This window comes from Anser anser (assembly GCF_964211835.1).
Source record: "Anser anser genome assembly, chromosome: 1".
Taxonomy (NCBI): domain Eukaryota; kingdom Metazoa; phylum Chordata; class Aves; order Anseriformes; family Anatidae; genus Anser; species Anser anser.
This window is the reverse complement of record NC_139720.1, coordinates 65,019,472-65,041,564: the sequence shown is the minus strand read 5'-3', so window position 1 is coordinate 65,041,564 and position 22,093 is coordinate 65,019,472. Positions and strand designations below refer to the sequence as shown.

Below are 22,093 nucleotides of genomic sequence, written 5' to 3'. Positions count from 1 at the left end.
CAACCAGCTCGATGCATCTCTGGAGTTTTGCATTCGCTAGGTGGGATCTTCTTCACAGTGCCAAATGCCACTGCGCACGCCTGAGCTCTGTTGCCTGACTCCAGGAACAGGCAGTAGTTGGCTTGTTTGTCACCTAGCACCGCTCCAATACCCATGGAAGCCAAGAGAAGTTTGCAGAGTAGAGACTAATGGCTGGACTTACAGCTGAGTCTGGAGTTTATAACCCGGGCAGCTCTACCCAGCCTCCAAATGCACAAGGGAGGCTGAGGCTTTTGTAGATGTTTTAAAAGCTGTCCTATTATTTATTCATGCGCTTGAGTTAATTCAACCTGCCTGCAATAGAAACAATGCTTACAATACACATTTCTAACACAAGTTTTCACATCAAGCGAAAGCTAAACTAACACAGCAAGTGGCATCAATAATTGAAATTGCTTTCGGGAGGGGAGAGGATGGGCCAGAAAGGCTCCAGGGCCAGGCCTGGGATGTGAAGGAGCAGAGACGTCTCCCCCCACACAGAGGCTTGCTCTGTGCAGGCGGTTAGTACCTGTCCAGTGGCTACAGCCCGCTAATGGCCATTCTGCCTGTGCATTTGAGCTTGCCCAGCAGTGCCTGTTCTCCTTCTGCCCAAGGGACAGAAGAAGGGTCACTTGCACCACAAAAATGAGAGTGAGATTGAGCAAGTTGTGCAGAAGCTACATTAGGAGCTATCCTGACTGCCATATGTTCTCAGGGGAATACCATGTATCCTAATACCGGCTTGCAAAGATGTGGGGACTGCAAGACAAACATTGCGGAGTCCATTCCCCCAACCTGTGCCAGTGCTTCTGAGCTAGTCTGATATGGGAGTTGTTCTTTATTCACACCAGTGAAATGAGAATCAAACTAGGTCTTAGCCAGTTCTAAAACGCCAGAATGTCTTTGAGCTGCCTCATGCACACGCACAAACAGCTCAGAAATACTGACTAGCCCTTGAGCCATAGTGCACTGGAAAATGCCAGCACACTGCACAGCACTACCAGCCCTCTTCTTCCTCCTGCAAAGACAGCAAAAACATCCAGGGTGATAATCCTGGGTGAGGATTTCTTCTGGCAATGCCTTGTTTCCATGAACGCTATGCCACTGTGTGTGCAGTCATTGCCCAGACAGCTCTCACAAGCAGCTGATGAAAATTTGCTCGCAAAACCCACCAGCCATTGCTATCCGCAAGCTCAAAACTAATACACAAGAGAATAAAAGTACCTGCAAACAGCACAGATGCAACTAGCAGAATGTGTTTGGCAATCTTTCTGTCTTTTTTCCCTTCCTGTTGTAGAACATTTTGTGTATATTTTATGTCTACTTTTACCTTTGCCTTTAAGGAAGACAAGTCAGCAATTTATTGTGAAGAGGGTATGGCAGCATGAATTGTTAGTGCAGGAACATTATCTGTTGCTTGGAGAGATCAGATACAGGTATGAACCCTGAATTCAGACTATTCAGACTCAGTTGTTTAAAGACACAACCTCAACAACTTCCCACCTCTGAGCCTTGCTTTCTCCATCTGTAAACAGGACAGCAGGAGAAGTCCTGTATAGTACATTCGGCATGCTACACTGAGAGAGACAGTGGAAACTGAGAGTAATGAGGATGATGGAGCACAGTTTAAAGTGCCTAAATGATAGGCACAGTTTAAAATGTCTCTCCTGCAACATCAAGAGACAATACAGGCAACTACACAGCAGCACCTGAGCATTGAGGCTGGGAGGCAGACACCAACCTTTGCAATAGGGACTGTTCCCAGGAGCTGCTGACACAATCTGTAGTCACAAGTGAAATGAAGGAACATGATCATTTGTAGGGATCAAATTTAGGACTACAAAGAAGTGCCAGGCCATTGCTATTGCAAGATCTCCCTGTCTGTGCAAAGTCTGGCTTTGGACTTCAGCAGAGTATCTGTCAGGGGCAGCAAGCCCATGCATTGCTTGCTGGAGAAAAATAAGCAATGACTTTTAATCGGAGCTCTCAGCATGAAGAGACTGGAGAAAACATGTGTCTCATTGCTGGCCAAATCAATGCCCATACGGAATATTAAAAATAGGGCTGGACCAAAGGTGAGGTACCCGCAGCAATAGGTAGCAGCAATTGCAGCAGGAATGGATTTTGAAATTTGGGCCCAAATTTGGCTGCTGAACTGGCATCCTCCCCACACGGAGCACTGTCTTCAGCGTTGGGGCCCCCAACATAAGACATGGACCTGTTGGAGCGAGTCCAGAGGAGGGCCACGAGGATAATTAGAGGGGTGGAGCACCTCTGTTTTGAAGAGAGGCTGAAGAAGTTGGTGTTGTTCAGCCTAGAAAAGAGAAGGCTCCAGGGAGACCTTACAGAAGCCTTCTAGTACCTAAAGGGGGCCTACAGGAAAGCTGGGGAGGGACTCTTGGTCAGGGAGTGTAGTGATAGAGCAATGGCTCTAAAAGAGGGTAGGTTTAGATTAGATGTTAGGAGGAAATTCTTTACTATGAGGGTGGTAAGGCAGTGGCACAGGTTGCCCAGAGAAGCTGTGGCTGCCCCATCCCTGGAGGTGTTCAAGACCAGGCTGGATGGGGCTTTGGGCAGCCTGGGCTGGTGGGAGGTGTCCCTGTCCACAGCAGGGGGTTGTAATTAGATGATCTTCAAGGTCCCTTCCTTCCAACCCAAACCATTCTACGATTGTATGGCGATTCTACATTTTTTCTGTGGAGTAGAAGTGTGTGTGTTGGATTTAGGGTTTCTGTTGGTCTTGGTTCAAGAGACCTGTGAAATTCAAGGGAGATGGAGTTAACATCTTGAAGAGTGAGAGAATAAGACAAAGGATCCAGTATAAAGGACTCCCTGCCTAATGGAAAGGCAGCTCTCAGTAAGAACTGTGCTGCTGCCTAATGAAAGAAAGAATTAGCTGAGTGCTGATTATCTCTAGAAACATGTCTCTGAATGAGCTTGTTGCCCCCTGACCACACACATCACATCACCATGCAGGGCAGCCCTCACGTTCACAATCTGGCACAAACTCCCCTTGCCATCACTGCTGTGGCTCACAGGGTTAGGCAGAGGCAGTGTACCAGCGCTTTTTATCATATAGAGAGCTGTTTTTTCTCCTTCTCCCTTATCTGAATGGCAAGAAGTAGATCAGGACCAAGCAGGAAATGACGGCTCATCTTGGTTCACCAGGGCTGTCTTTGCAGAAAGCATGTCATCTTGGACAATGTTCAGAAAAATGGGTAAGATGCTTTTCTTTCCAACACTTCTATGCTGCTCCTGTGATGCCCACAGCAGGGGGCTGACAAGTTAGCAATAGTTAGCAACGTGGAAGGCAGAGCAATAGGCAGGCACTGAAGTAGCATGTATGGGTCTTAGGTGTTTCCAGCATTTTGCAGCCCAGATCGCAAGGCTTGAAAAAGAAGAGGTGTAGGCTGAGAGATGCATGGCTTGTGTGAGCAGGAGAGGGTCACAGTGAATGAACTGAAGGGAACAATCCAGCAAAGACAGCCACTGAACAGAAGCAGGGAGGAGACCTGACATCTTGTTCAGAAAAGAGACAGCTCAGCCCACTAGAGTTTTTGGAAAGAGGAATGTTCCTCAATGCCCTATGACTTACAGACTAAACCATTAGCAGCATGCTTCCTCATGCAGGCCTCTTCATCACCACCAACAGGACCATCTCCCTTCTTATTTTCTCCATTGAGCAGCTGGAAGAACTGAAAATCCCACCCACTGCAGACCTGGACAACAAAAGAGCCATGTGTGGAGCCAGCATTTTCTGTTTGCTGCTGGTCCAACAGCAAGGAATAGATGCTTCTCCTCCTCTGCCTCTCTCAGCACTTTGCAGAAAGCATCAGAGGTGCTTTATCTGGATGGGCCGAGACTCCAACCACAGAGTTTCCCAGCCACATAACCTCCTAGCATCACTAGTCTTACTCCTTGACGGTGCTGAGCTCTTGCTAGCAGATGGCAGGCCCTCTGGGAAGGAGAAACTGAAACTAAAGACTTGCTGATACAAAGTGGCAAACACATTGCTGGGAAATGAAATAAGAGGTAGTAGAGAGGGAGTGGGAATGGTGAAGTTCTCACAAAGATGGAGGGGCATGGAGGACAGGGTGCTTGCTGGTGCAGCCAGGGGCAAGGTGGGCTGGTGACTCCTTTACAGGGCAGGGAGGAGAGGAAGAGGCTTCCACACTTACTCCAGGACATCTCTGTTGAACTGTTTCTTGCTGTTGCCCAGGAACTCCCCAATCATCTGGCGGCTGAGGCCCTTCCGCTGGAGCAGGAAGTGTGCCACTCCAATGGGGGTATCCGGGATGAAGCCTCGGGAGATCAGGAACTGGATCCCTTTGTCTGGGTTTCTGAAAAGGAAGGACAGAGACATGGTGAGCTAGCAGGACCTCTCTGAGGCATCATCTCATGACTTAAAGCATTGCAGCCCTCAGTATGTGCAAGGACCAGGGATGAGAGCTGGGCATGTGTCCCTTTGCTACTGTCTCAAGAAAGCTGCAGTTGCACCTTGTGTAGGGCAGACGAAGGCGAAGGAAAGCCTTAGAAGACATTGCTGCCATGAACAAAAGAGGTTCAAGACACAGAGGGGGATAACCAAAAGTGGGACACATTTTCTGTAGCAAAAATTCATTCTGTTTTTCATACATTTTTACTGCTCAGTGTTGAGTGACACTTTCTGCTTTCCTCACTTGAAATCCTATGCTCATATTTGCATTATTTCTTCCTCTAGTTTTCCCCACCCTTAGCTGTGTTTTTCTTCCCTTCTCTATTGATTTGCCCCCTCAGGCAGAAATCTGTGCGTGTGTGTAGGTGGATGAGAGCATGCACCTGGAGAACGCCTTGTCAGAGCTGGGAGAGAGCTGTGCACGGCTCTCAGACTGACGGCTTTTCTCCCTTGCTGGCTGCGGGTGCCCCTCTGACACCAGGCTGGGTGCTGAGTGGGCCCACCTGCCTGTTTGGGGGAGTGTTTTTCTGCTTGAGAGGAGTGCCAGTGTCTGTGCCTGCCTCTCAGGGTGTAACATGTGTCTCTACAAGTACACACCTCCACGTGTGTCCGTCTCCCCTGTACATGCAGATTTCTCTTGTACCATACAAGTTCCTAAGGGCCTGTTGTGTCCACACAATTTGCCTTTTTCCACATGTCTCCTATAAGGACGCATGCTTCTATGCACCCTGGGAGTGGTCTTGAGTCTATGGGGTGCCTGTCCCACAGCACACACCAGAATGAGTGTAAGGGTGCATCATGCAAGGGGGTTTCTTCCTATACCTCAGTCTGTCCCACTGAAAGGCCTCAGTTATGGTGCACTATTGCTGAGGGGAATTAGTGCAATGCCTGGAGGATTTCCACATTCCTTTCATTCTCTGAGCAGGTGAGTGGGGAGAGGTGAGAGGGTAGCACCCTTATGAAATGGAAGAAAGGATGACATACTTCCACCATTAACCCAAATTCAAGGATCTCTGTCAAGGCTCAAGGACTGAGTTTGCTCAGGCAGCTTCCTGGGGTGAGGAAAGGATAGGATGAGATCTCTGAGCACGTGAATGCATGATATGCGGCACAGGCACAGACTGTGACACTGTCAGGTGGTGAAGGATGTGGGTGAGCAACATATGTCTAGCTATAAGGGGATCAGCACTCAGGAGAATGGCCTGCTCCCTACAGGGGCTGCATGGTTATACAAAAAGTAGTTGGAAGTAGTTGGGCTTAAAATAGTTCTGCTTACTCTGTAATGTCACCAAAATATATCCTGGGCAGTGTGGCATCCTCAGGAAAAGTGTCTGAGAGAACAAGTCACCCCATTAAATTTACAAAAAGGAGAGCTGCAAAATCCAATGTTGAAAAACCCAGGCCTTCTTCAAGGAAAAGCAGCAAGGTCCCTTCTGTATTATCATACAGATCTCCTGTCACCTCTGAAGAGCACAGGCAAAGTTCTCTGCTAAGTGTGAGGGTTAGATGGTCATGGTTGAAGTCAAGCTCAGCAACAGAGGTTCATAAAATGGACCTCCAAGTGCATACTTCAGTGTTTGGCAAGGATCAGTATAGTGTTCAGGGCAAGAGGATGTTCTCAGCTTCACCGATGTGACTCCAAAGCCACTGGACTGACTTTGGATTCATTCCAGAGGAACCAGGAGCTGACTGTGGCCAGGAAAATGCAGCTCATACACTGGTATAAATATGAAGATTTCAGAAGGGATGGCACACACAAAGCGGGAGGATGTAGGATAAAACAGTCCAGCTCTGACAGCCCTCCTGCACTGCCTAGACTATAACTCAAATATACAAGAACACACAATTCTTTCACTAACAGCAGCCTTACATCAGCCTTTCCCCAAATTCAAGTTGTTCCCCACAAAATCCTGATAGTGATACAGCATCTCTGCCACTAAACATGTGCAGATGTATCTCATATGCTGCAGCATGTGGCTTTTACCAGATGTGAAGCAAATAGCTTCATTTCCTCCCCTCCTGAGCCTGGTCCTTGCTATTCCCCTTAGTGTTGCAGGGGTGTTAAGCGCGGCCAGCAAATGCTGCGGGATTCCTCACGTCCTGCTGGCTTTCCCTCTGCCCACGCAGCCAGCTGCCCACACACGCTGAGCTGTTGCAGCAGTGCTGCATAACGAGGCACTCTCCGTTCCAGGGATTCCACCCCCTCGCTGTGGAGGGGGCACAGGGAAAGTGCCACAGCAGCGCAGGATCGCTCCCAGGGGCCTGCTCCGAGCCAGAGCGCTGCTCGCAGAAAACGCCGTGCGAGGCCGGACGGACTGTGGCAGATGGATTGGGGTGCACTATAGTGTCACAAGGGGAGCCATATGTCCCTTAGCTTTCCACCCTTTCTCCCTATCCTCCAATGTTTTGTCAGGAAAACTGAGCCTCACGGGTTACTGGCACTTTATTTCAGCAGCTAGTTTCAAGGCAGCAGGGGAGGCCTGGCCAGGAAGTTGTGTTTTGTAGCTCTGCAGTGTTACTCCGTCTTCCATCCCACAGGGACCTGCAAGATGCAGTGAACCCAGGTCGCTGAATGAAGGAGGACAGCAAAGCCGCTTCCCCAAATGACCTGGTGTTGCTAATCTGTCACATGAATGTGTGCCAGGCAGGCTTCGGGAGGAGGAGTGGCTGGGAAAAGACATTTTCACTCCTGTTTTATCATCACATCAGTGCTCATGTCAGCTCTGCAGGAACCAAAGAAAAGCACATTGGGTGTAGGAACTCCTGCCAAGCATGGCTGAAAATACTGAAGCATAGTTTGCAGAGATGTGAGCCCCATGTCCACCTCCAGAAGGACTCCTATTCCAACACAAAGACCACAACATCTGTGTGGGGATGGAACTATCATAATCAGCCCCCATCTGTCCCCAGTGCCTACCTTCTCTCATTCGAGCCTGCCTGCATTGTTTAGACAAATCTGTGCGCGGCCAGAGCCTGACTTTGATATATACATGTGAACCCACCTGTTCACAACCTAATCTCAGAGCTAGTAAAATGTTCTCCTCAGTATTCTCCTGAGTTCTCTATGAGACCCAAGTCTGTCTGTTCTTACACCATTTCAGCTCTGTATGTGCTCTGTGTCCAGCCCTCTCATCCAGATTCCTGCCTCCTGGAGTCCACAGCCTCCATCCTACACATATTTAAACCCTTTATTGCTTCTTGTCTGTACAAAACTTTTGTCTATAACTGTGTAAAACTCTGTCCTTGCTCTATCAAAAAGGCCCATGCTACTGTGTGGCAAAACATCTTGCTTGTACGTGTGTGTTACATTCCCAGCACCTTCCTCAGGGGACTCAAATGGAAACGAAGACAGCGTGAGATAAGGGTGTGATGATGGGGCAAAAAAAACTATTTATCATGGCTTGGTTTGATGAGAAATGTCTCATTGAAAGACAAAGTGCAAATCTAAAGCTCCTTATTGGAGCTCAGCTGCTTTCTGCCAATCTACAATAGGCTATGTGTAACCCTTCGAGTTCACCTCTTCTGAATATACTCTCTGAGCTGCTCTGCTTTTGCTTTCACACCTACAGCCTTTTCATAGGATATCAGACTCAGATGTGTGAGAGACTGAGATGACTAAACCTGGTCTGTCAGGTGAAAAAAATCCACCCAAATATCAGAAGGAAAACAACAGCCAGAGCATTCATACTGGGATCATTAAGATCAGCTCTACTTCTCTCTTTCTTTTTCCTTGGAAATGCCCTATTTTAAGAAACCGAGCCTGGTTTTACATCCCCAGCTATGCTTGTGGCTTTGCAACAGAATGGGGCAGGATGCCAAATGGACAGCAACTGAAGGTTCTGAATTCAGGACAGCATGGAGCACTGGGCTTGTTCCCCTGTCGGGCAAAAGATCAGAACAGCACTGGGGAAAATTTAGGGAAAAAGCCACTGGGCAGCCACCTGGTGGTCTGCATTGGATGCTGAGAGGGTCATGCCCTTGAGTATGAAAGAACTTCCCCACAGATCTAGACCTAGACCAAGAGCCTGCCATCATCATCTATTCTTGTGAGGCATGAAGTAGTCTGTGAAATACAAAAGATGAAGAGTCACTTACATATTAAAGAGATTCAGCCCAATGCGGTAGAGGCGCTTCCTCATGGTGTCTGTGGAAAGTGTGGGGGACTTGCAGCTAGCTGGGTTCTCACAATGGTACCGTGGGAGGCTGAGGATCATGGCTTGCAGTGCTTCTTTTGAGGACACCTCAGAAGCTGATTTGGCTGAAGTGGAGGTGCTACTGCTGCTCAGCTGCTCTGAGTTGTCTGCATTCTCAGACTCAGAGCCTTTGCTTTGCCCTGTCTCATTGTTAGCATCGAGCTGGAGCTTCTGCACTGCCATCTGCCCAGGCTCTGCACTGCTGTCCCCCGTGCCATTAGTGTTGACATTAACCTCGGTGAAAGTGTGGCTGTTCTGGAGAGTTCTGGACTCAGGTAAGCTCTCTGGGGCAGCCTCTGGTTCACTGGTTTCTCCTTCCCCTTCTCCTGGGCTTTCTTCAGCCTTGGTGGCTTGAGAGAGCCCAGCCTGGGCATTGTTGCTGAGGCAGTTTGCCATGGACACCGAGGTAGACGATGAGACAGAGATATTCTTGTTGTCAATCTGGACCGTGACATCTCGAAAAGCCATCATGAGAGTGCTGCTGCTCTTAGGCAGGGTATCTGGCAGGAGCCCTTCCTCTTTCTCCTTGTCCTGCAGCTCAGCTTCTAAGTCTTGGTTTGGCTGCATTGAGCTGGCACTGAAGGTCTCTCTTATCTGGTAGGAGCCTCCATCTTGTAGCGAGCACATGGTCTTCAAGCTCCAAGTGCTAAGGGCATCATCAATAGACTTGGCCAGGGACTGAACTTGTTCTGTGAAGGAGTCCTCCAGCTCAGTCAGTGCCCCGCTGATTGTGGCTGGCAAAGATGGGGACCTCACCAATGGGATGCCCACGAAGTTGTACCCCTCTACGAGGGCTTTCTCAGCAGAGAAGCTCTCGGAGTTCTGGACCCGGACCTTCCTCAGAGATATGCGGCGTGGCATGCGGCTCTCCAGCAGTGAGTTGCGGATCTTCTCAAAGTTCTTGCTGAGCTGGTATTGCCGGAAAGCAGTTTGGATGGTGCAGGCTGCCCTGCGAGACACCAGGTGACCTCCGTATTTGTGCTCTAGCATTTCGATCTGAAAGATACACAAAGAAGAGAGGTTTTCTGTTAGTTGACTTGTTGAATCCAGTTGATGGATTTCCATGACCCCACTTGCTACACTGATTTGTCTGTAATGACTGTCAGAGGAACTTTTAATATTGAACTAGCCTTTTCCTACATTGCTGTGCCCTTGATATCAATGGAAGGCCTTCGTTTAGGCATGGCTGTTTCAAGCATCAGCATTGTGAGCTATCTCACAGCTGTGTCGTGATCATGTCCCCTCCTAGAGTGCTACGCATATGAGCTAGAGCCTGGAAGTGCCCTTCCTTCGCATTCCCACTTCTGATGGTCTTTAGGGCAGGCTCTTCTCTGCAAATACACTATTCCAGCAAATGTGTCTTCCTGCTCAGCAGTGCTCTGTCAATGTCAAGCATCCCTTGTCTCAGAGTGCTACTATGCTCCTCCCATCCTTAGTCACCTCAGAAAATACTCCCAGGAGAAAGGAAAACCCATTCAGAAAAAGGAAAGAAAAAAAGCAGAAAATGTTGGCTTGATCATAGCAGCTAGCAAGAACCTTCAACTTCCACAGAAGTCAGTGGAAGTTGGGTTTGTTCTGTTTCTTTTAGAAAGCTCTCTGAATCCCAGAGTGCCCTTTCTGATCTCTGAATATTTCAGGTGTTAACCAGAAGTGAAATGGAAACAACTCAGGAAGAGAACCACTCTCAGTTTTGAAAGGTAAGAAGTTCTGATTTCAAATGTTGAGACATGATACTAAGAACAACTGGTAGGAGGATTTACTCCTTCCAGAGCTGGTAATAACACATACACATGTAAATACATATATATACAGCTAAGTGGCATCTGAACAGGCTTCAAAAAAGCAAGTATATATGGTCATTTTTCTTCCACAGTCTAGTATTTGTACTTCCTGGGAATGCCTTCACTCTTAGTTTGCTGCTGGGCCTTCACTAACATACTATAGGAGAATGTTTGCTGCCTTGGTTCCAAGGGAGTGACTGACAGTGGACAAGGTGGGCAGTGTGAAGATGATGGTGGATGATGAGATTGGAGAAAAAAGAAAGATGAATTAAAATTAACTTCACCGAGGCTTTGGCTGAACTCTACATTGTCTACACTTCATAGTGCAGGGCACAGGTGCAGACTGTAGTGTAGATGTGGTTGTGCACATGTGGAAAAGACCATAAAAGGTGAAGAGAAGGACTGAGATACCGGCAAACTCAGTCCTGAATTAACAGAGGATTCACTACATTGTTCATGTGATGAGTATCCTTATACACAGATACACATTGCTGCCCCTCGAGCTATGCCTTGCTGTCCCAATATTCACAGGGTGAAGAACAACTGAGCTCACAGAAGATCTGAGGTAAAGTGCAAACTACTTTTGTAGTCAAAGCCAGAGTGAGACATGAGCCCCAGCTCTCAGAGTCATGTCATGTCATCTGCTTCCTTCTTTTTTTTTTTATAACACTATGTAAGTTGCAGATAAAATCACCAGTGAGTGGCCTGGATACAAGTGAGGGCCTGGAATGACAGCTGTGAGAAGTGCGAATCACCCCTGGCATCTTTCCAATATTAATTCCCCTGGAAGTAGGGGAAGATGATAAGACTTCAGGAGATGACAGCAAGACAGGAATGGCATGAGCCCGGACATTCTGCCCCTGCTCTGGTACCCTGGCTGCTGGAATAAGAATCAAAGTCCTTGCCTATTGCCACCCCATCACCACAGGCAGCCATAAACATGGGATCCTGTTGCACTGGATGGGAGGCTGCCATTTCATGGACAGAGCAAGGGGATAACATCCTTTCATATTTCCCTCTGTGGAAGTGAAGAAGGGTCCCTTTGTCTTGCACTTCTGTTTTCTGTTTGCCTTGCCTCTGAACTCATATCTGCCCAAAGCAAGCACCAAAGGCCAGCACTGACAAATACTAGCAATTTGCTTAGCAGTAGGGTCAGTCATGCAGTTGTAGAGGCATCTAGCTCAGATCTCTGCGTACCCCTAAATAAAAAAGTATTGGCGTAATATTTGCCCTACTACCTTCCCAAAACATATCTACAAAACTGGCTTTAAAAAGTCACCTACACGATGATCATGGATTTAGGTTCATTTACTGCAAGACCCATCAGTAAGGTCTTTTTTGGAAAACCAACATCTCCACTTATCGCCAGAGTCTGTTTGATGTGGCATGAAAGAGGAATACAGGGACAAGAACTGATTCTCAGTAGTCAGCAGAAGCGATTTGCTAAGTTCCCTGTCCTTAGTTCCAAAATAACCATCTGAAATCCCACCATCAGTCCAGCACTCCTGCCACACCTCTTCAAAGCTGGCCTCCCTGGAAAGAGAGTGAGTTATCCCTTGGCCCTTTGTCTCCGGGAGGAAGCTTCATGTAAATAAATGCAAATTAAACCAATAACTTGCACAGGCCCAACCCAGACAGTTATTGCTGACAACTGACCATGAGCACTTAATATAATGGTCTGGTCAATCAAAATGTAGAGCTAATTGTGTTGGGAGGGAAAGAGGAACAAATGGGAGGGACAGACACAGCTATTTGAGGAACACAATAATAGTAAGATACAAAATAAAGCAGAAGCAAGAGCCTTATAATTATCTGAGGTTTCCAAGGAGGTGACAGCCGTTCTGAAAACGTGAAATTCATATGCTCTGATCTTATTAGAGGCCAAGACAAGATGTCAGTGCTGATCTGAAGTAAAAGGCCAGTTTTTCTCATGCAAGGACAGTTCCCTAAAAGGCAGATTTTAATAACTGAGAGGAGCAATCCTTCTAAAAATCTCGAGGAAAGGTGCAAGCTGGCAGTACCTTGACAAAACTATCACAAGTTTTTCTGCAGTCTGTTCTCTCAGTCTTCCCAAAGGACTAAGGCATTAAGGAGCAGAACAACATGCAAAGTGAGAAGACTCCCAACGTAGGCTGTTCTCCAGTTCATACCGGGAGTGCAAGGGCAGGTTCTGCATGTGGCGTGTAGCCATCCAGCCCCGGCCAAAGCAAGGGGCATTTTACAGTGTCTTGCAGCTGGCAGAACAAAGTCCAAGGGACTGTTTTAAAGGATGCTTGAGATGACTGGCAAAGCCAGAAGCAGCACACCCATAGAGCAGTGCCCTCCTCACCTGTGCTCTGCAGGAATGGGTCTCTGTCTCTCTCCCCTTGATGTAGCCCAGCCATTTATGGTTACCAGGTCTAGCTAACCGAACCTCCAAAGGAATTAAGGATTTCACACAGCTGTTGGTCTGTTTTCCTCCTCTCAAGAGGAAGAAAGGGCATCCATTAGCTCACCACGGCAGTCACAGGTAATGGAGATGTATGTCTGGCTTGCTGCAGGAAGCTTCCCTGCCCATTTGAGGGGCGAGAAAGGCCAGACATGATTGGCCTTCTCTCACTCCTAATAAACCCTATGAATCACAAGTAATTGCCTACTTAAAGCTACTCTTCTCTGGGGAATGATCCGACAGCCGGCGCCAAAGGAAGAGAAAAGCAAGAGGGGGGCAGGGGGGATTTCAAAGAATAATTAGCTTAATACATTTCTGGGCCTCAACACGAACACTCAGTCTGAGCAATTCAAGCCTTGTGGCTGAATTATAAATGGCCGGGAAATATCCATTGCCACGAGAGATTGCACATGAAGGGAGCTTTAACAAGGTCAGCCTAAGGCAAGCTTAAGTGTCAGGCCTGGATATGGCCAAACAGTTGAGGTACACACCCCATGGCTCTGCTGCCCATCGGCATAAATGCATAAGTCTGCCAGGAGAGAATGGGACTGATCTTACTCTTGGTTAGCATTAGTTTTCCACCCAGGTTGCCACTGAACATAGCTACATGCCTCCATGTTAGCAAGAAGAGAATCAGACTTAGTGACAGAATCTGAGTTGCTTGAGTAAATGTATATCCTGTCAAAAAAAGAAAAATACAGAGCATACGTGTTCTCTATCACCCTTTCTTAACACCCCCCCCCCCCCCCCCACCAACCTCTCACAATGGAAGGACATTGCTATAAAGGTCATGTGCTAATGGGATGTTTTGCTTCACACATGAGACATCTGTCAGCCCTTCAGCACAGAAAGCTCATCTCTTCTGTGATTTCCATTTTTCCAACAAAGCATAAACTTAGGAGAACTCACCAACCCGCTAGTATAATCCTGGGGGACAACGACTGGTAGATGAACTGCACCTCCAAGCTGTGCAGAGGAGGCTTTATGCTGCCCTCCTTCCTTAGCAGCAGTCAGTCCTCTCCCAAGAGCTAAATGTGACTTCAACTACACTGTGAGGCTGAAGATCTCTCCTTCCACCTGTTTTCAGTATATTAGTAGTACTTATAGAAAGAAAATTCATGCTGTGACTAGGGAACTACTGTCACAGTGCTGTGAGGGTCTTGTCATCCTTGTTCCTATTCAAGAGAACTCCTCAACAAGTAAGTTGGTAGGAATACCTGTGAAAACACATACTACAGACTGCAAGACTGGAGGAATTAATACTTTTCTCTCATTGGAAATCTCCCCTTCTAGAGCAGGAGGTTATCCACGGAGGACATCCATTAGGCTGCGGAAGCACACATACTATAATCCCCCTTTGCTATGAGAAAAATGGTTTCACCTATGAGACAGGCAAGGTCCCTGCAAGGTCAGTACTGCGAGGCAATGGAATTTAATGAACAAGCAGCTAACGTGTCTCTCTGTCTCACATGCATCCAGGGCAGGTCTGGCCTCTGCTGCAACAACAGTGATGGGACAATGTGACCTTAAAGCTAAAATAACACAGGACAGACACTCCCCAGGACAAATCGGAGCATCTCTAGGACATTGAGGAGGCTAAGCCCATATATAGCAGCCAAGATCTGGCCCACCCTGAGGATATGTCACATTAGTTTGTGAAGCCAGTTAATTAGTCTCCCTTGTTTGTTTTCCTGTGTGAAGCAAAAATTCTGTCCGAGCTGGGTATGCAGTATCTGAGAAAGACAGAGCTAAAGAGCCAAGGCCTCTTTTCTACTCAGGAATTTAGTGGGCCAATGATCTGACATATCTGTTTTGGGACAGCAGCAATGCCTTGAGGGAAACGGCAGAGAAATGTCCCAGGAGCAGCAGTTTCTTCTGTGGGAACCTCATTAGCCAAGACCCTTCATCTGCAATAGCACAGCTCCCACTGAATTCTCCCACTGAATGTAATCTGGACAGTGTTGCTAGCACTTGCTTGTCCACTCCATCTCACATCCTGTAGGATCTGTGTATTAGACAGCCTCTGGTTGAGCTGCCATTCCAGGGAAAAGTCCCACTATCCCTGGCTGAGAGTCCCATTGGGAAACGCAGCTAGAGATGGTTTGACTGTGCTCTGGAGTTAGGCTGTAGCCTCAGGCACAAGAGGAGAGGCTTGCAACTTCCAGGACTGAATCATTTTCTCTCAGCCTGGTAAACCTGCCTGTGTCTTCAGCACCCACCACTGGACTGAAGGATGTGAAGGTAGCAATACACTAACACTATGGTAGATACTGTGCAGGACACTTAGGAATACACCACACTCCCCCTAAGAGCTCATGCTTTGAAGAGGCTAACATGGAAGTGCAGACGGGGCCTGTCCAGGGTGACCCAAGAAGGCAAGACGGCTCTTGGAGACTTCTCCAATGGGGGAGGTTTTTTGAGACAATCATTTGCTGGGAAGCCTACAGGTACCATGCACTTCTGTGCAGGCAGTGTCTCTGGATGCCACAAGCCTCGTCTGCCTACAAGTCAACTCTAAACCTACAGTCACACCTGGACCACAGAACACCGGCAATGAGGAGCAGAGCCCAGCAGGCTTGGGTGAAAGAAGTGTTGCAGCCAGAGGTGGTGAAGTTACTTCCTCCGTCAGCCCCACACAGCCAAAGGGCCAGGCCTGCTCAGGCAGGGCAAAAGATCCAAGCGAACAGGAGGCTACGGAATTTGCAGAAATATGGCACACCACAGTGTGAATGCAGTCCCACCCGCCCCATCCCCTTCTCCCACAGCCTGAGGAGGAAGCCTCTGTACCTGTTTATTCTTTAGGTCAAGGGAGAGCTCATAATCGGAGGCAGCTGCATGGGAACACGAGGCCGTCCCTTTGCTGCGCTGCACTCTCACTGGGGAGCCCGTGTGGTGGAGGCTCGCCTTCTGCACCAGAGGGGAACACCCCGCTGCCTGCTCTTCTTGGAGCTCCGCATGCTGGGCTTTTAGCGTCAAGGTGTCGGACCTGCCTTCCTGGCCACTCTGTCTGCCGGCCTCCTTCGGATCCTCCGTTTCACACCCGGCTTTCTTGCTTGTGGAACCGCTGGGATCGTCACTGTGAACAAAACGCAATGTATCTCTTTTTTATTTGTTTTTTGATTATTATTTTTATTATCATTATTTGTATTATTTATGTTTGGTATTGTTCGCTATACTCTTTCACTGATCTGCATTTTATATGCTTAGGGAGACTGGGCTGCAAGGGGTGTCTTTCAGGGACAGAGCAGGACTGTACAGCGATTCCTCACTCCCTGAGAGCAAGCACCTGTGCTGCACACACTGGAGCTGCCTGGCTGCCTCTGCTCAAGGTGCTGCAATAGAAGGTGAGGGGCCAAAGAGGGTGTCACGGCCGAACGACACCCCTCCTGCTCCCTGGAGCAGCTGACAGTCACCTCTGTGCCCTGCTGCCTACTGCTTGCTATCTCCCTGTGCACCCCAGAGGCTCATCTGGTATGGAGCCTGGATCCCAAGGATCCAGCCTTCCCCTGGAGCTTCTGTGGGCATGTGAGAAACTGTGTGAGGACAGCTGAATGCTACAGAATTTCCAGAGAAACTCTTGGAGAGCTGAGAGTATAACACTGCAGCAGAGCCAGCCGGCCAGCCCTAAGGTCCTGACTCTTTAAAGCAACTCTGCAACACAGCCATAGCAGGCTGCAGAGCTTCCATAAAAGAAGCCGTTTCTTTCCGAGCCACAGGACAGATTGCTGTGCCACCGAGGTCTTGTGGAGGAAGCAAAACACCCTTTTCTGCTGTCAGCCACGGCAGTAATTGTATGGAACCAGGCTTGACAGCACTGCACTTTAAGAGGGCTGACGTCGCTCTGAACAGGATGGGATTAGCATATACCCAATCCGTTGAAGTACCGAGGAAGTTTGTTGTTAACCTCTCTTGCCAAATGTTTTCTGAAATCATCCAATTTCAAACAAGACTTTGGGGGGCTGCTTGAACTATGGGAGTGTTTGTTTGTTGCTATGTCAGTCTCCTTCCAGTGGCTACAGATGAATAATTTACGATTTCCCAGAGTGGGCAGGCTAGCCCGCATGAACTCTGGACTTTGCTGCACAGTGTACACCGGATACAGCTCCGCTGTTTTCCAAGGGATGAGCACTTAGTCGATAGCAACATTGAGTTTGGAAATAATTGCTGCAGAGCCAATGCATTTAATTCCATTGAAACCGAAGATGTGTACTGCCTTCCATATTTAAACACGATTACATTATTCAATTCACTTCTAAATCATATTTCTTTCTCTTGGATTTGCTCCATGTATGATCAGTTCCCCTGTCACCTAGATATCAAATCGTTTTATGATTGGTGTTGATGTCAGAGCAAAATCGGGGAAATTAGATATGATTTTCTATAGTGCCCAAATTACTTAGAAGCATTTAAGACTCATTTGCAAAAGTGCTGTGAGCTCTTAAGAGCACAAGTCTTCTAAGTAGACTTTACCTCGTAAGCCTAGGAGCACTTTTGAATACTTACTGTTACTTTAAAATGAAGTTTGTTATCTTCAATGGCAATTTAACAGTCATATTTAGAAATATTCTATAAGGACTCTAGAAAGTTTCTATAAGGACTCTAAATGTGATGAGTCAAACACAGTACCACAACTTCAGAACTAAGAAGGTAGGATTTAAAAGTAGAAAGCTTCTCCTTTCATATGCATGCATGTAGTCACCAATCAGACTTAAAAAATAAATTCAAATAAACCAATCTCTTACATTAATCCTATATAACCAACTTGGTCAAAGAACATTAAGATGACATAGCTGTACATTCACCAATCAGGGAATGTCTCCATTAAAATGAAGCATAAAACTGTTCTGTAGGGTTACATACCTTATAAAATATTTTCCTGTTGTATTCCTGGTACCATATAATTCAACATGTTTTTTTCTAAACCTGAAGATGTACATGTAAACTAACTTCCCATTTCTAACTCCTTCTATGTCCATACACATTTCAGGAAACATTTATAGACTTTCACCTTACAGTTCTCACTGTAACACCTTCATTGGATGCTTCTGTTCTTCTGCTTTCCTTTTAGCCAGCAGGGCAGTAATTTTTGCCCTTAGCTCAAGGGATGACCAGGTGAACATGGATTTGATCATGTTTTCTTTGAAATGCATGCCAAAACCCACACAGCTACTTCAGTGGGAACTGGATTGTGTCCTACAAAGCAAGTTCAGCTAGATTGACGAGCTCTGTTTCAGCAAGCCATGTACCCCAAATTGCTTTTCTGAGTCAAGGCCACAGTGCAGTGTGCTGTCTTAAGGGCAGGTCAGAGCCTGAGGCAGTGGGCTAAAGAGTTAGCTGACTTGTCTGGGAGCATGAATGGACTGTAAATGCCAGCAAATATTCCCTGACATGATAGTCCTTTAAACACTCACATATGTGCTTAACTGTATTTTTCTGAGAGCTTCCACTAACTGCCATAAGACTGCTCATGGTAGAACATGAAGTGTGTGCATAAGATTTTGCAGCATTCGGGCCCATTGCTCTGTGAAGCTGTACGTCACCTCTGGTGTCATTGCTCTGTGAGGCTGTGTGTCACCTCCAGTGTATGCTGCCTGCTTGCTTTTCTGTCGCGCACAGTTTAGAGTCTGAGTAACATCCATAGTAACAGGTTATCCTATATGCCCAGCTAACATAGAACAAAACAGTAGGCTTTATAGAATCACGGAATAATCAGGGCTGGAAGAGAAGTAAGTCATGACGTCTCTACTTCACTGTCCGCTCAAAATGGGTTCATTTTCAAAGATGTGTGGTTGATCTGGGACTTCTCCAGTCAACTCTTAAGTACCTCCAGAGAAGAACATTTCCCAGGCTCTTAGGAAAGCCTTGTCAGGGCTCTTAGTGCACTATCAGACTTTAAGGGCCTCATCAGCCTCACCTGGACCCCCAACAATATCCCCTGACCCAGGACCCTATTACAGCCAGCCCAGGGCCATTGCTCCCTGCACTAGCAGCACCATAAGAGTGCTGGCCTCCAGCCCCACCACAGCCTTCCTCTTTCCACGGCCATGGAACTGCTTGATCTGGACTCTGACCTGGAGGCTGACTCCCCAGCCTGACCTTGGACCTGCCTTGTCACTGTGGACCTACCCAGAGATCGCTGACTCTAGTTACTTTCACCAACCTGATCCTTACCGTGCCCAGTCAGACAGAGGATGTCGGCCCAATCCAAAATTCTCAGAACCTCTTTAACCCTCTTGGACCTCATTAGACTACCGAGGTGTTCCTCAAGACAGAGGAGGGCCCTAAACTGCAACCACTAAGTGCATGCATTCGGTTAGAAGTGCGTGAGAAGCACCACCAGCCTCAGTGCTCCCACTTACAATGCATAGCTGAAGCACCCCCTGAAGACACTTGGCTAAGATAAGAATGTAAGCTAACCACACGTACACATATAACCTTGTCTTCCTCTTCTGTGCATGCGCTGAGCCCAGTGAATACACCCATACAGAATGCATTGCACTTATGTGTGGAATTTTCTGAGGGTCAAAACTCGGTCAAATCAAAATCAGATTCCACTGAAGCACTCAAAGGCATTTTTCAGCTAGATATTTTTATGCTAACTATAAACTTTTTAACCCCCTGCTGGTTTGGCTGTTGTGCTGTTCAGAAAGCAATAGCAAATACTCATGCTGAAGTGGGAATACTGTCTACATGCTCTTTTGTGAAAAAAAATGGCGGAACCATTTTTATTTAGTGGGGAAAAAAAGCTCCAAAGAAACAGACAATCCTACTTCACCTTCAGGTAAAAGACCAAACCTGGGAAATTTCAGCTTGATCTGTGAAAATTCAGTGACTTACAAGAAATGGATTTTGTTTAGCTGCCTGAATGTTAGCATGTTAACAGCAATGGATGAGGCCCCCATATGGGAGAGACAAAATACACTTCTAAAGATCCAGACTAATACTGCAGTGAAATACAGGCTTAAACCTTAATGATCCCGATTTTTTGCCACTGTCCTGAGTGACACGGTTGAACTGCATTGGTAGAGAAGTTTTTATTAATAAGTGAAGGCTCACAGGCTATTGTAATCATAGTAACAACAACAAAAATAACAGTAAGAAAATGAATAATGACAGACAGTATATTATGGAAGATCTCTGGAAAAAATGTTATTAAGCAAATTATGTGGATATAGCTGCTTTCCCTTGCCCAGTGAGCAATCAAATGCTCTAGCTGTGTGATGAAGGAGAGGAATGGTCCTATTGCACATTTGGTTTCTTGTATTAGATTTTTTTCTAACCACTTGTAATAATTAAAAATCCCATGCAGAGTCTAAGGTGTGAATCCCAATGTCCTGGCCAAACTCCAACTAGGTTAATTTAGTTCTGTATCCCAGCATCACCCCTGTAGTTTCAGCTGTAATCAGTGTTCTTTACTTGCTGTCCTAAAGTATCATATACCACTGTCTTCCACATTTTTTACAGCTACTCTTGCATGATAAATGAAGCAATTTTCTGCGCATCATGCAATCAGGTAGAGAAGATTTGTAATGTCTTTGAATTCTGTTTGATCAAAAGTGGTAATATCAATGTAAATCACTTGCAATCAGGTAAAAAAGGAAGACTAAAAATTCAGCTGTTCTCTTCTTTCTGAATGTTCCTATATGACTTTTATGACCCACAGCAACTAGCTTAGTCATTATTACAAATAGATTTCATCGGCTGTAGAAAATCTCTCTCAATTGTTTCAGTTATCTCCTCCTTTTACACTGCTGACTTGTATACTCCTGATGCAGACAGAAACCAGTTTTGTTAACAAAGATGGTGACTACAGACAATCTGATTCAGGTCTTAAATGAAATGGAACAGCTAGTCTGGCATAAACCACATTTCAAAACAGGGATATCAGGGTCCTGGGATGAATCTTCTTTCAAGAAAACAGGATAGTGAAAAAGCTCTCACTGAGACAATTCAGCTGAGCACCCATACATATTTTTGTTAGTGTCTAGAACAGGTAAATGAGACTACTGGGATTTGGCTTCTAGGTACAGATTTCTCAGGAAAGTTTTTTATAATGAATACACTGAGAGAAGAATGTATCATCATAGAGAGATGATAGATGAAAAATCACTGATACTAGCTCAAATCAGTAATAACAGACTACTAAGCCAGAGATTCCCACCAGCCTGTTCCTAGTAGTTTCAGCTCCCTGTGTCCGTACAGAGCTGTTGTATCATACTGTGTCCTGGGAGACATCTGACTGCTTTTCAGTTCTCACAGATCAAGAAGCTGCACTTCCTTGCATTCTCCTCACCAGCTCCTTGCTGTGGGAAACATATATTTCCAGCTTGGCAAGGATCTGTGCTTCAAACTGCCAGCTTTGGAGCTGAACCATGGTTATTCATTGGATCCTGACCGCCAGGTTTAAACATTCCCATACTTGAGAAAGAACATGCAGCCCACTGTCCCCAAATGTTTCAGGACAATTTCAAGCTAAATTTCCCATAAGCAGGAACACAGAATTTGGGTGCTCCAGACATTACATTCCTTTGCCCTTGCTGTCAAATATTAGAAAAATTTTGCAGTCTGAGAGTAATTTTCAAATTTCTCAGAAATATATTTACAGATAGCTGAGTGACTAAACAGGACTGTAGGGCCAAGAGAACTGCTGTTCTCAAGGCCAGTAATGTTAGACCTGTAAGAAATTAGAACTGAACTTTCTCACTGACCATTCACTCCATAGCTATACAGCTCCCATGTGGTCAAGACACAAAGGACATCTCTTTTCTCCTGCTCTCCTACAACAAGGAAAAATACTGCAGCTAAATAAGAGCAATAACAAAGTAACAGAAATAGCAAGGGCTCTCCTGGACTTCACTAGAGATGTAAGAAACCAGTCACTCAGGAAGAGGATGCTCAGATGCCCTGTTGGCAGGTACAGTGGTGATGAAAGAAGGTCCAGCTAATTGGGTAAGAGGAAGCTATAGCTGTGAGGTGCTACTAAAGTACTACAAGGGCTGATCTCAACTCCTCTTTGAGTCTCTCTGGCACTCTGGGAAAAGACTACATTGCTGTTTCACATTTGTAGCACCTCCTCCATGGTATTCAGGGTCAGTGTGCATCACTCTGCCCTGTAACTGAGGCAAAGACTAGGTGGACCAGTTGCGAAGGGCCACAACAATTTATGAATCCATTTCACAGAGCCTTTTACAAGGATCATTTAGTTAATGCATATATGCTGCTCTGAAGTGCTGTAATT

The 22,093-nt window shown here is 46.5% G+C and overlaps 1 protein-coding gene across 5 annotated transcripts in view; it reads right to left on the bottom strand.

The window, feature by feature from the left end:
* The window catches only part of IQSEC3 (IQ motif and Sec7 domain ArfGEF 3), a 103,155-nt gene that overhangs the window by 23,243 nt on the left and 57,819 nt on the right, over nucleotides 1-22,093 (bottom strand). For 4 of the 5 annotated variants that reach the window (XM_083827944.1, XM_083827947.1, XM_083827946.1 and 1 more), the window contains exons 3-5: nucleotides 15,643-15,931; nucleotides 8,549-9,642; nucleotides 4,197-4,358 (exon numbers count right to left, since the gene is read on the bottom strand). In XM_083827944.1, the coding sequence (XP_083684070.1) occupies nucleotides 4,197-4,358; nucleotides 8,549-9,642; nucleotides 15,643-15,931 (1,545 nt within the window). The remainder of the gene's footprint in view (nucleotides 1-4,196; nucleotides 4,359-8,548; nucleotides 9,643-15,642; nucleotides 15,932-22,093) is intronic. The other variant, XM_083827948.1, reaches the window with a different exon arrangement.